This window comes from Pezoporus occidentalis, unplaced genomic scaffold (genome assembly GCF_034315485.1).
Source record: "Pezoporus occidentalis ecotype Australia unplaced genomic scaffold, CSIRO_AGI_Poc_V1 ctg6, whole genome shotgun sequence".
In the NCBI taxonomy this organism is placed as follows: Eukaryota; Metazoa; Chordata; class Aves; order Psittaciformes; family Psittacidae; genus Pezoporus; species Pezoporus occidentalis.
In genome coordinates, this window is record NW_026915943.1 from 8,720,777 (window position 1) to 8,735,193 (window position 14,417).

Genomic DNA, 14,417 nt, shown 5'->3' on the forward strand with positions numbered 1-14,417 from the left:
AATTTATGAGGTGATACACATCATCCCATGTGCCTTTCTGGAAATGCTGGTATGGAATTTATCACCACTGTGAAAACATAAGGGATTATCTGAAATGAAATGTCCTGCAAGGCACCACATAAATCATGCACTGGTCAGCAGCCTTTTTTTTTTTTTTCCCAATGTCAGTTCTGTTTGAGAGAATTTATTGTGGTAACATATGATGTGTGTTTTAAATACTAACCTGAAGCTGTCCTTCCCCTCCCTTTGTTTTCTGCTTTCCCTCCCCTGAAAGCTTCCATAGTGACTGTCATACAGCTTGTCAACAATGTAGTTGACACTATAGAAAATGAAGGTATTTAAACTTTTTTCTTTCTTGTTATGCAACAATGCTTCCTGTTTTCATTGTGAAACATTCCAGTAGAACCTCACTAATCTACACTGACCAGCAAACCTGTGGCAAGGATTGGGTTTTGCAGATCAGCATGTTCACCACCAAACACCAAAACACCAGAGGGATGTACCACAGACTATCTGTGGGTAATCTGAGGTGGTAGAAAAGGTGTCAAGGCCTTCATCCTCTTATGTTCAAGTCAACATTCCTGCTTGCTTATTCCCATTGCTTTCAGAGGAAAGAATTATGTTGATGATGGAGTCAAATCATTGAGATTATCCTGGCTGCAGAGAGTGGGAAACAGAAGATACAGGAAGGTTGTAAAGTATCCCAGGCTGTAGTAGAGCTGGGTTAGGCATTCCAAAAGGCCAACATGGAAAAGTGGTGGTAACGAGTGGCTGGTTTCTCGCACATAGCTCTGTCAAATAGAAGAGGCGTAGACACATCTCCCTGAATGCCATGTAGCAAAGCAGCCTGCTGCCACTACCTTACCCTGGGGTTGACGTGCCCATTAAATAGAGCATGGCCGTCCAGGGACCCAACACTCAGCTCTGCCACTGACATATTTTCCTCTTCCATAAAGCACTGAGGAAATGCGATGTATTGTAGATAAACATTACTTTTATTTATTTATAAATGGGAAAATGCCAACTCAACATCAACTCCAGTTGTTCACAAGTCCAAAATTGTATTTGTCTTCAGGTTTTAAGACAGGTTTTGCAGACTTCATCTAATCCAGTCTGCATAATGCTTAAATATGATCAAGTAGATTATTCTGTGAAATGACTGATTTTTTTCTTGAGCCAATATCACAGTAATTTTGAAAAGGACTTTTACTCCTGCCAGGTGATGGCTCCTGAGTATTTGTCTATAGTGTATTTACTGATTTCCAGACGAGTAAGAGCGCCATTCTTTTCTTTATCTACTACAATGCAATACTAGCCAAGGTTAATTCAAAAATAATGTCCCACTCAAAGCTAAGGAAATAAATAACCTTGAAAAGGAACTACAGACACAGTAAATGGCCTTGCCTTCCTAAAGGAAAGCTTAAACAAACACACTGGCTCCCCACCATGCTTTACAAGGCAGAAAAAGCCAGTCTGGCAGCAGTTTCAAGAGGTTCTCACTGAAAATGCTTTGCCCACTTCCCAGTTCCCTATATGCGACTTAGGAATCTGCAGTGGAGCTGGTGAAAGCAGGAGATCCCAGTGCATGATGGGCAGAACGAGGCTTGGTCCCAAGGGAGCTGCCAGGGGTTGTGTGAGTCAGTAAGTTAGCGAGGTTCTCCTGGATCCCGAATCCACACAGCTCGGAGGGACCTGACGCATCTCGGGTGCAGTGTCATTACTGGCCAAAAGACAGCAAAATCCGCTTTACAAAGAAAGAACTGAAGGAGAAGAGTGGTTAGGGCCGGTTCAGACACTGCTGCTAAACCAGCAGTAGCCCCAACCCTCCTCACTCCAGCCTAACTCAGAGCAGGTAGAAAGCTACTGTCTGTCTAATGAGCTAATGAAGAAATCATCATCACCACATGTGCCACGTGGTGATAAGCAAGGGCAAGAGTGGTGTTAGTAGATGGGGGCCTGGGGAACAGTCTTCTCTGCCCTCATCTATGGCTGAGCCCCAGAGGTTACGTGCTGTAATGCCATAAAGGCCTATTTATCTGGCCTATTTATTTATCTCCAGAGACCTTGCCCACTGATTTCTTGCATGAAGCCCAGTAACATGTGGCTGAACAAGAGCATCTCATCTAGAAAATGCTGCAGCTTATCCCCCGCTCTTGTCTCACATAAAACCTCTTTCCTTGCTCTCTCCCCCACCCCTGCACCCTCTCCATACTGGAATGCCTCCCTCCCCACCAGCTAGCATGGCAGTGCAGGTGGGAGGTGGGTATGGGGTTGTGGGGCATTGCAGCTGACAGCCCCATTAAATGGCTTTGTATTCTATTCTATTCAGGTTCTTATACCGTGCCCATCACCATGGTATCTGAGCCCAGGTGGGCCCAGATTTGTTTGAACCGGCCCTGAGAATGGTAGATTCTTATTTTTCTGTTTCAAAGTGAACAAGTGAGAGAGAAATGTACTTTGCAATTATAAACCGTAGAGATGGTGGATAGCCCTTTATGTATTAAGAATTCCAGCTCTAATGTAATTCCATATCTGTTCAGTGAGGGTGAATAATTAAGATATGGTAGAAAAGGAATATAATAGACATGACATAATGATTTCTTTATATATGTCGGCATTTGGCTGGGCAAGTTTATCTTGTACGCTAAAATAAAGGACAATTAAAGATCCTATTAAAATGACACTAAGGCAGCTGTACTTTAGAAATATGCATGCGGAGTTTTGTATTTTCACGTGTTATACAGTGCTGGTAACAGGCTCCAAGTTACCAGTTTTTACTTTTCACTTTGTATCTGACAGTGTCTGTTATGGATCAAGGACAGAACTACAACAGAGGTGATTTTTCTGAGACACTTTCTGCCTGTTGGACTGGGCTGGCTGGGCAAGGCATTGACTTGATCTGTTTTTTTTTCTTTAACTGTGTTATGTGTCGTCTTTTGTTTGAATTCTGCTGGGTTCAAAAGCTGCATGAAAATGGCTAGCCACTTTTTTTTGTTTCAGGGTCCAATTTTCAGTCAATCACATTATTTGCTTGCACACTTTCTTTCTTGAAATGAAGTCATTGGAGGTGGAAAGGGAGAAGACTAGGTGTGATACCATAAGCATGTTGACTGCACTTAAGGTTTTTTTCAATTAACTGTGAAAAGCATGAAGTCTGAGATTTTTTTGTCATTTTGATTTCTTGGACTCACAGTTTCTAATACAACACAGTAGCATCCTAAAGAGCACAATGCCTGAGAGTGGCCGTGCTTTGTTTCTTTGCTTGTTTGCATTTGTATCATAATGCAACTTCTCCTGCCCTACCCTTCCAGTTAGAGCATGGCTGACCTGTGGCGATGGCCTGTGGCGCATGCTGTGATTTGAACGTGCTGTGAGGACTGAGGCGAGTGCATGCGGGAAACTTCATTGTCATTAATGGTGCCATCCTAATGGAGGGCTGTGGTTCTCTTTCCTGCTGCAGCGTATCATTGGGATACCTCTGACTGGATGCCAAGTGCTCGCTTGTCCGACATTGAGGAAGTGCCCAATTTTGAGACGGCAGATGGAGGCTCGGCTCATCATGGCAGTACCAGAGAACTGGAAACAGATTACTACCTTGGTGGCTATGACATTGACAGTGACTATCCTCCACCCCACGAAGAGGAGTTTTTAAGCCAGGACCAGTTACCACCTCCTCTTCCAGGGGATTATCCAGACCAATATGAAACCCTGCCGCCCTCACAGCCGGTTTCAATGGCAAGTACACTGAGCCCTGACTGCAGGAGACGGCCGCACTTCCACCCTAGCCAATACCTCCCTCCTCATCAGTTCCCCAATGAGGCGGACACCACAGGGTCTCAAACCGGGAACGAATTTAGTACTTTTGCTGTTGGCCCAAGCCAGAACACAGAAAACATTAGTGCAGGTAAGATGCCCTTATCCTTGCACAACTCTCTAGATGCGTCCTCCTCTGATGTCTCGGCCAGCTGCGGCTTTGATGACTCTGAAGTAGCCATGAGTGACTATGAAAGTGTGGAGGAACTCAACCTAGAAAATGTTCACATTCCATTTGTGGAGACCCAGCATCAGACACAAGTGTAAAGGAAGCTCCCTTCTTCCTCCTCTTCTTTGTTTGTTTGGGGTCTTTGTTGGGGTTTTTCTTTTTGCTATTTGGTCCAATTAATAGTATAAATATTGAGAAGAAATTTTCCTGAAGGTGTATCTATATATATTGGGCAAGGCAGAAATACAGTATAACCCATTATTAACTTGTTCAGAAATGATACTGTATGTGCAGACACAGAAGAGACCAATTGTGCTAAATACTATACATCACAAAATTGTTACAGACAATCTGGAGAATATGTACCTTCTATTTATTACCAAGAGTAAAACTCCACTTTTGAGGCAGGGGGAAACAATAATTGCTAAATAATTTTTCTCTCCCCCTAAAGTTTGATTATTTGTATCTTTATTTTGTATTGTATTATTAAAAGTGTTACAGTGTTATGATCTCCCCACAGTATTAAGGAACTGGTATGGATCATTCCAAGATACCCTGGTTCATGATATTTTATGTCAACGAAAGAGTGAAAGCGATTGATGGCTGAGGCTGCTGTGAACAACACGTCAGATGGCTGAAAAAGCATCACTTACAAATTAACCAATCAATGACAAGTGACCACTCATTTGTCCATAAATATCTATCTATAGTTTTCTTTGTTACATAATAGCATTTCATTCTACTTTGTATGCATATAGAGGAACATATATACAACGTATATTTACTCCAAATTGGCCTGTTTTGGTTGCCGTTTTTTAAAACCTGATGTCAGGTACATGTGCATAACTTCACCCATGAGGACTTCTAGAAATGTCAGATTTTGGCTCAGCAGTGGCCCAGTTTTGCCCCAGCTGTGTTTGCACAGCCTCCCTTGACTTCAGTATGCAAAGTGAACACGTATCTGGAAACACCAGGAAACCCAGCTACCTACAGAGTGCTGCTGACTTCCTTGAAATTCCTTGCTTGGGCAATCACCTATTTAACAGCAGTCATCATGCTACAATTATTGCAGTGAAATTAGTTGCAATTAAGTTGCATATAATGCTGCTGTAACCTTCAGCATAATGTTATTTGGCAAATGTTCATCCTTAGTCTGCCGGATGAGTTCTCAGTTGCTGTAAACTGACTGACTGTTGGTGGAACTGCACAGGTGGGCTGCAGCCAAAGATCTGGCCCTAGATTTTCTGCTGGATGTGTGATTTCATAGGATTTGAAGACTTCCAAAAGTTGTTTGCAGACTTCAGAATATTGTGGTGGGATGATGAAAACCACGGTATCTCTGTGCTTTTATGCAATCTGATTGGAGTAAATGGTCTTTCACACTAATTTGGCCTGATCAGCCAGGTGCAATATAGAAATATGGGGGTTTAACTCAATGTATTAAAGCAGAATATACATACCTGTTGTTTGGTGCTATGAAAATGTTTTTACCACTGCATTTTACAGCATCTATGTATCTTGTATAGTGAAATGTGGGTCTGCAGTCTGCATTGCTGCTGGGGTTTCATCCATTCCCTCCATGGCATAATTCAGTTGTTCTGAAAAGCTATTGAATGCATAAATTGTTGTTGTAGATTAATAGATTCATTCCTCTGCTGCTTTCCAGGCCCTGTCTCTTGGTCAGACATCTTAACTGGATTGTTTCAGCAGTTCTATACCAGGGCATGTGTTTGACTGACTTGAGTTTAACCCAAAATTAATATGTGGGCCGTTCCTTGACATACAGCAAGTGTTTATTCACAAATCGCCCCCAACACAAATTATTAATAGAATGTAATTTAAATAACTGCAGCTTGTAACACTTTTAATAAAACGGGATTTCTGAAGTTCTCGGAGTAGGTAAAGTATGTTGCTGATTCCCTCCAATAGCTCATGTAGCTGTGAAAGATCACTGCAGATATTTTCTTTGGGATCATACAGCAATTCTTCACTAAAAAACAGCTCATTGTACAGGTACATGAATAAATTGAGTGAACTTTTAGAAAGAATGTACTGCACATACAAGTATTATCAAGTACTTGTCTGCAAATAGTTCCTGTCCATTGAATTTATGAATGTCACTCGGTCTTCTCAAAGTAAACATGCTTCTGTAACAGTGATATATTCTGAATGTGCTCATGGTACGTTTTGACTCCTTTTCCCTGATACTATCCCTGTGTTTTCAAGAAGGAAAAAATATGGGAATTTACATTGTGATTGCAAGGAACTGAGGGATTTGCCAATAAGCCATGAAATGGTTTGGCAAGACTAGAGGCACAGATAGAGGATGTCTTGCATTGTTTACGAAGTCTATGTTGCAGGGAAGCAGATGCAATTAGATTGATATCTCTTCAAGAGTAGGAACACCTGAGTTTGAAAAGCAAAGCTGCAAATTTAGCTGCACTTTTAAAGCTGGTATGACTTTCTGAGAATGTCTCAGAGCTCTCTTAGCATCGGGCTGCAGTTTACATGAGGTTCGCTCCTACTCACTTTTGGTGTGAGATGTTTTTATCCACTGTGCAATTAGTTCTGGTCCAGCCCCCAGCTAGTTCGGATGTGTACCTGTCATCACTTTTCTGTAGTGAAAGTTCTTGAGTAAGCCTGAGACATCTATATCAAAACTTTACTGGGACATATCAAAAGTGTCATGAGGAAGAGCACCATGGGAACCAAGCAATTGCCATACAAAAGAAAAATCATTGTTTCTTACCAAGCTTGTTGCCTCAATAATATCTTGTTGGTAGTGAGTTTTACTAGTAAAATATGCATAAATACGATGTATAGTACTTTTTCTGTTTTGATGTTGTTGCCATTTCATTTCACCGAACACATACTTATTAAAGTGCTGTTGGGAGGGTGCCAAGGATCATTCCGCCTTCTCTGACCCCCTCATGATTTCTATACCTCAGTATCTCCTCCCCTCCAAATCAAATGGGCCTAATCCATATTCAAGCAGACGCCCCTCCGTGACTATTGGCACTTCTGTGACCTTTCTGGTTTTGTTCTGGCTATTTTTGATAAGACCCAAATGCAGATCTCAAGGTGAAATACATCTTAAGGAGTAAAGCTGTCATATTAAAATCTTTCTTGTTAATCCAGACCATTTTCTTTTCCTTTTAATTACTGCTCAACATGGACAGGTCATAATCATCTAACCTGGAAGATAACAACACATTCATAACCTAATGTAAGAATTATTGTTCATTTTAATCCATCACATATATATTTCTTTTTCTGACTATGATGATTTTTATATCGCTGCTGCTATCATTGCCTGGTCCCTGGTTCTGTTAGAGCTTCCCCTCATATCCACTTATCCCGTGTCTGTATTTCAGTTCATATTCCTGTAGATGGCTCCACTACACAGTATTTCTTTTCGGAATCGTCTGTAGGAGAGGTTTCATTGACTTAATAAAGTACTTTTGAGTTATCAGTGGATTATAACTCTTAGGATCAAGACAGTCTTTGTTTTCCGTAAAGAAACAACAAAAGAAATAAGCAACCTGTTAAAATGCAAATACATGTTTGTATCAGAAATCACTAACTTCAACAGGGGTGTATGAGTGTGAGGGTGCTTCTTCTCTGTGTTGTGATCAGGTTGAGAATGTCATGCACATTTGACAGCCTTTTGGATAACTTGGGCAATGGAAAGAGCCTTGAAGTGACTGACAATACAATTTATGCTGCCAATAGCACATTAAGTGGCCTTGTGCAAAAGGAAAAATTAGGCTTATATTATTAAATATGGTAATTTTTGACTTTGTATTATAAACATCCTAAAAAAAGGTTAAAAAAAAACACAAACCAGAACACAAAACCCTAGATGCTGGATGTGATTGCTGTCCTAAGCCAGTATCGTATAGCAGGGCAAAGGGCCAAAGATGACACCAAGGAGCTGCAGAATCACTTCCCTACCATGGGGGCAAACGGACAACCCCACTAGAAGACCATCACAAAGTTGCCTTCTTCTAGGACCCCCCTATAGGACACAGCATATGAAGGGAGCCAGGAGGATGTTGGAACGCAGAGATTCGTTGCAGTACTGCCATTCCAGGCAGTCAAGCTATTTTCCTAAAGCTCAGTGACATCTTTGATCCTCAATTGTCCCACGGGTTTCTTTAACCTACAGCTTCAGTAAAAGTCTGGAAGGAGTCAACGGCTTCTCAGCGCCACTGTTTTCCTGAAGTCAGAAAGTTGTGTGCTCCATCTCTCAAGTGGGCTTTCTCCCTCTATGTGTCCCACAGACACGTTAAATTTTGGTCCTCGGAATTGTTTTCTCCCTGTGTCTAAATGCTGCAGTCTAGACTGAAGTAGCGCTAGCCTTGATGTTTCTAGCCTTGATTGCTACCCTCTCCAGTCAGAAACTCAGAATAGATGCAGCACAGTGAAAAAATGTATGCCACTGAGATGCTGATAAATGGGGAGGCAGCAGCCTGTTGCCCCTGCGAGCCAGGCAGGGGGGAAGCATGAGAACATGACATAAAAATTGTTGCTGGTGGTTCAATATAAATTCAGTTGTAAAGAGAAATGTGGGCTGGACAGGACAAATGTTTAAGCTTTACTCCTCATTGAACTCCTGCTTGAAAAAGCTAAATGGATGCTATCGTGTATTCTTACAGCCGATAATAATTGTGGTCATGGGAGAGTGAGTTGAAGTTGCCCTGGGCCAGTTCTGCCAAGCTTCATTTGAAAAGGAAGCATCCTTAATAATGGAGATGATAAACAGCTATTTAAAACCAATTTGAAGTACCTATGTGCTTTGTTGGGTTTTTTTTTTTTGGAGATGTTCATCAATTAATAATGGACGTTTCATAGTTTCCAACAAGAGAGCTACAACTTCAGGTTCATTTTCTGATGGTTTACCACCATTTATCATGCAGTAAAACTGTGGGTTTTGCCTGTTTGCATCTCTGTTCCTCTCAATACACCAAACTGTGATGTGAGCCTTAGAAATGTAGACTGTTGCCCGTTATCCATGGCTTTTAGCCTGTGTTTCATAAACTTGACATTTGACATCTCCATTATCAGAGGGGCCATTCAGTTAGTAAATTAGCTGCATCATCCAAGGGATGGGTGGATGGGGAGGAAATGAAATTAACTTCATTTCTTTATGTAATAATGAAAAGCAATAATTGCAAATATGTCGTGTTACACAAAAGGCCATATGTAATCTTTACCAATGTTAAGAGTGCACTTGAACTGTATTATGGAAAGAGATTGGAGCCCTTGGAACTGTAGCATTCTTCTGTCATAGGAATACCTGAATCGCTATTCCTTAACAATGCAAGGAGCCCATACTGCCGCTTTTCAGGAGGTGACAAAGATGTTTAGGAGTGAAAGCAGTTCTCTTTAAAGCACTGTATCGGAAAGATTGTCTTGTAAATTTTACCTGTTGCAAGCAGGCTGGTTTGTAAAAGATGTATGTTTTGGTGTTTAAAAAGAAGTTTATAAAATAATGTATATAATGGTTTCAAATTACCAGGCTTTTGTAGATATTTGATGCCAATCAGGTCGCTTTAATTTCTTTTTGTTTGATATAATTCTAAAGAGTCATCAGAGTTGGTTTAAACTTTTAAGGTAACAGCAAAAAAAAATAAAAAGATAAAACAAAAAGGTTTTAGATTTTAAAACTTTTGAATCATTTCAAACTGTACTGTAACTTTCCTTTGGGTTCAGCTCTTTCTGTTTAACTTTTTTCTGTTTTTAAGAAGATGGTTTTTATTGACTTTTTTTAAATGAATGTGTTTTGCACAAAAAAAAAGATAGAGATATGATTTTTATGCCATTTCAAGTAGGTATTAAGAGATGTCATTTCTCCAATGACAACAAATTCAACCTTATGCAAAAGGGAGGGTTCATCATTTTGAGTGGGTATATTCCTTCATTCAGAAACTAATTGTTCCTTCATAATTGCTGTTGGCAGTATTGTCTTGTGTTCTTTTGCTATAAAAACAAAACAACAAAAAAAAAGTGTACAGGTTTGTAACTGCCAAAATTTGCTAAAGTTGATGGTTAAAACAAGTTTTCCAAGTAAACAAAAAGAAAAGCCCAGCTGTGTTGACTATTTCTTGACTTTTCTCCTAATTCCAAAGGAGCAGATAAGATGAGACACGTCAGTTCTGCTAGGAGTGTAGCGTGATGTTGGCTCCCTATGTACAGGGCTGCAGAAAATGTTACTTTTTGGGGCTCTTCAAATTAATTTCATTACTACATGACAATTCCTCCGTAGGGGCCTCTACTCGCACTGCAGAGCTCTCTTACCAAGAGGTGCTTACCTGGTGTGTGTATGCTAAGGCAGTTGCCTAATTAAATCGACATACTCAAATGATTCAGAAGGCGTCATCACATTGTGTAGCCATAGACAGCTCCATTGATGGGGACAGCCCAGCTGCCTAGTGGGGTACAAGGGGTGGGTGCCTAAAGCAGCAGCCTGCTCTACAGTGCAGCAGGGAAAATATGCCTCCTACCGTGGGCATCTCTATCCTTCAGCATTGTTGCACTGAGACCAGCTGGGACAAATTCAAGTGTAAGCACTGCCCCAGGGAAGGGCTGTCATTGGGCTAGGCATAATACTTAGCCTGCTCAGGGGGTTGCATTCAGGGATACCCCATTTACTTTTCCTTCCTCACATCTGTTCAGCTCCACAGTGCAAGCTGCCCCAGCTGGGCCGGACTGAAGCGTGCCTAGCTGCAATGTAAGAGGAAGGGGAAATTTCCTTCCAGAGCTCTTTGAACACCCTGCCATGATGCAGCCAGGAGCATGCTTCATGCTGTTGGGGAGGAGGGATGCTGCCTGCAGCATAGTATCCCATTAAAACATGTAGGACTCAGAGCAGTGTTTGAGCCATACTGCCAGCTGGGACACCAACACCCTTTCTCAACATTATAGAATCATAGAAACATTCTTGAAACAGAAGTGTAAGCTATAGGAAGGCAAAATATCAACTCAACATTAGATGTCTCTTTCCTTAAGAATACTAAGGTTTTTTTCCTAGAATGAATGGGTCCCTTACATTAGCCAGTTTCCTGTGTCATTTTCTATTTCTGTATTCCCTGATCGTAGAGGTGCTCTTCTTTTCCACCTTCCTCAATTGACTTTGACACAATCCTAGGGTAATATTTGTGGCAGCAGAAGGAGAACAGCAGTTCAGTGAGGCTCAGTGTTACAGTGAGACAGAGCAGAACATTATACAAGGAAGTTAGTTTGGATAACAGTCAAGAATAAATGACTTAAAATGCTTGTGTCTGGTTAATATCCAAAACTAAACGTAGGGAATGACATCAGCTTGTCTTTTAAGATGGAAAAGATGAGAATTGAAATGGCAAGCATGTCAAAATGCATGTAAGTGACTTCTCAAAATGGAACCACCACCACTGGTTGTCCCTTGGGCCAAAAATAAGCTCGCTCTTCCTTCAATATGTTGCAGTAACAGGTTGTGTAAACTTGCAGTGTATCCTGTCCAACACAGTGGAAAACACCTCCAAACATCTAATGAGAAAAAAATGACAGTTCCAGTGATTTCAGTGGACCTGGAGTTATTTATGCAGAAGCTATTTCTTTAATTGCACAGAACATCTGTAATGCAAAACAATGTGAAAATCAGAGTTAGGTGCCTGGCTGTGACATTTCCAGCCCTTCTGAAAACCTTGCAAGACTCCTGAAGTATCCTAGGGATGAGCCTGCTGCATGTGAAGGGGAGACAGTTCTTCCTATCTGCAAACTTTCTGAGCATCTCCATTTTCAGATCAAAGAAAGACCTTTCCTGGCTGGTAACACCTTTCCTGCTTCCACTTTTCCTCCTGCCTGCCTCCACTGTTATCATGCAGTGAGGGTAAAAAAATCAGTGCAAGGACTGTGACTTTCTCAAGTTCAAAGAAAGCGATTTAGAACCCCCCTACCTGTTTTCAGCCTGCAGTCATACACTGCAAGGAAGAAAGCCTTTTCTAGACAGCACGTCAGCCTGCTGAAGAAAGGGCTCCTGTCTGCAGAGGGGAACATGCATGGTTTCATAGGAGAGGAGGCAAGGAAAATGTAGCTGCAGGTGAACATTGAGTTCTTCTGCTCTTAGTTTAACTCTTTCAGATGTGTATTCTCCCCAGCAGTAGCAATGGTCTTTCTGTACATATATTTAGCTTATATCCCCAGTTAAACTTGCTTTTCTAGGCTTCCAGAGACTACCTAAATTTCTTCCTTCCAGCATATGAAACCCACACTCCCCTGGTTCTGGGGTTGGAGAAGAGGTCATCTAGTAGGGCTCCTTGTAGGACTCAATGAGCCAGACACACAAAGATGTGATAACCAGCCCTGGCAGGGAAAACCCTAGTGTCGCCATGGCAGCTGCCACGATGTTTATAGGTGAGGTATGGCCAAGGATGATCAAAACCAAGCCAGTTAAGGGAGTCTTAGTTCAAAGGCATGTGAATTGTAAGTCTGCTGCCAGCTTGATATGACTTTTAGCTTCCAACATCTTTGGAATAACTTTCTACAGCACACCTAACTTGAGCTCCAACTAGAGCAATGGACAGCCAAAGGCACCTCCATCAGATGTGCTTTGCAAGCTGGGAGTAAATCCACAGATCTCTGTGGACACAGCTACTCTGAAGCTATTGCCTAGTGAAGAAGGGAGGTACAAAGAATCAGCTGCACAGAGCCTAATTCCAGATGTCCCACTTGGCTAGTTCTTGGCTTGCTCAGACATGTCATGAATCGCTCCCAAGAGAAAATTGTTGCTGTAAATTGGGAAAACAGAGAAAGCAGCTGCCTGCTGCAACCTACCAAGCAGTTATGTGGGAGGGTTTGCAAGGTCATTTATATGGCAAATAAAAAAGAAACTGTGAGAGGATTTTTTTTTTCCCCCTGAGTCACTTTAAGGGATTTATCTTACTTGAAATAACTTAGAAAATTAAATACAAGCAGCACAAGTAATTCAGCCTTGAAACACATAAAAGCTGATGTGCTGATTTTAAGTCCACTCCTGTTGTCTTTAGTTAACTTCACAGGGTCTCCCTGAGAATGGGATGCTTGTAACCCAGCACCTGGGGCATTACCACTGCTTAAATAGAAGCAGGAAGGATTTCTCCTGGAAATTATTTGTTCGGGAAACTTAAATACGCTATTTGAAGTTAGGTGTGAGTTGACAGGTTACAAGGAGACCAAGTTCCTGCCATTCTCCATCACACTTAGAGCAAAGCAGGGTTAGCTCTTTATGTACATCTTGTGGTCAAAGATTAATACCTGGAGTACTGGGGCTGCTGCCTGTGGGGCTTCCAGTGCAAAACTGTGCCTTGTGTTTCCTTCCCAGTAAAGCCCAAATGCAGTCATGGGGGAAGGATTCCTGACATCTACCCTCAGGTATCCACAGTGATAGTTCCTCCGTCTAAGCCAGTCATTCTTGGCTTCTTCATATTCAGTGAAAGGATCTAGGATGCAAAGTCATCTAACCTATACCTATTGTTAATATCTACTTTAGAAGGACACCATCTGGGAAGAGATGATTTTTGTCTTCAGTGACCTTTAAGGATTCCAGAGGATAATCTCAGTCATGAACTTCTGTTTGGGTCCTATGGATTCCACCCCCAGTGCATAATTTTCTATTGGGAAATTTTTAATGCAATTGTTTTAAGTATATTTACTGCTACAAGACAAAGAGATCAGCAAACTGGAGATAGGTCAGAAGAGAGCCATCGAGAGGGTAAGGGGCTGGAATATATGACATATGGGAAGAATTTAAAGGACCCAACTTACTCTGTTCTGTGGTTCTACCTATTTCTGTGCTAAGAAATAAAGTATGTTTTCTATTTTACTGAAATTCCTTCATACCCATGTATAAATATTATTTGCTTTTCATGCATTACTGTAAACAGAAATCTTATTTAATAGATCCTCAGGGAAAATTACCTTGCATTACCTCTGCTTACTGTTCACTTTTCATAATGCTAATTAATGCAAACCTCAAAACCATGTTACTCTATGAAAAAAAAGCAAAACTAACAAAACCAAAAGTTATTCCTGAAGCAAGAAGACAATGCTCTGATTAAGGCCTGATTTCCATTTTGAAGTTTTGATAATACATGCTGGTTTCCTGTCTGGTTTTGTTTGAATCTACACATAGCCTGATGTAACCAGCAATACTCAAGCTGTACATCAATAAAGCTGGTGAGGAGGGACCTGCTCAGCATTCAGGGTTAGTCAATTTTTCCTCCCTCCCTCTCTTAAAAACCTGGAAGTGTTTAAGAACGTTTCTTTCTCCACTGGCCTACAGTTGTTAACCAAGTAGTATGAGTTCCTGCACAGACGTTCACTACATAAATCTCATGTTTCCAGAGCAGGAAAGAGCTGTATTTCCTCCACCTGTGAGTAAAGGATCTACACAAACCTAAACTAGTGTAACCGCAAG

The 14,417-nt window shown here is 41.3% G+C and overlaps 1 protein-coding gene across 9 annotated transcripts in view; it reads left to right on the forward strand.

The window, feature by feature from the left end:
- The window catches only part of FAT3 (FAT atypical cadherin 3), a 413,096-nt gene extending 403,024 nt beyond the window's left edge, over positions 1-10,072 (forward strand). For 5 of the 9 annotated variants that reach the window (XM_062639304.1, XM_062639307.1, XM_062639308.1 and 2 more), the window contains 3 exons: positions 275-334; positions 2,800-2,835; positions 3,461-10,072. In XM_062639304.1, coding sequence (XP_062495288.1) covers positions 275-334; positions 2,800-2,835; positions 3,461-4,080 — 716 coding nt within the window. In that variant the 3' untranslated portion in view covers positions 4,081-10,072. Of the gene's footprint in view, positions 1-274; positions 335-2,329; positions 2,406-2,799; positions 2,836-3,460 lie in introns of all 9 variants that reach the window. The other 4 variants (XM_062639310.1, XM_062639311.1, XM_062639312.1 and 1 more) reach the window with 2 other exon arrangements.
- The last annotated feature ends 4,345 nt before the right edge of the window (positions 10,073-14,417 follow it).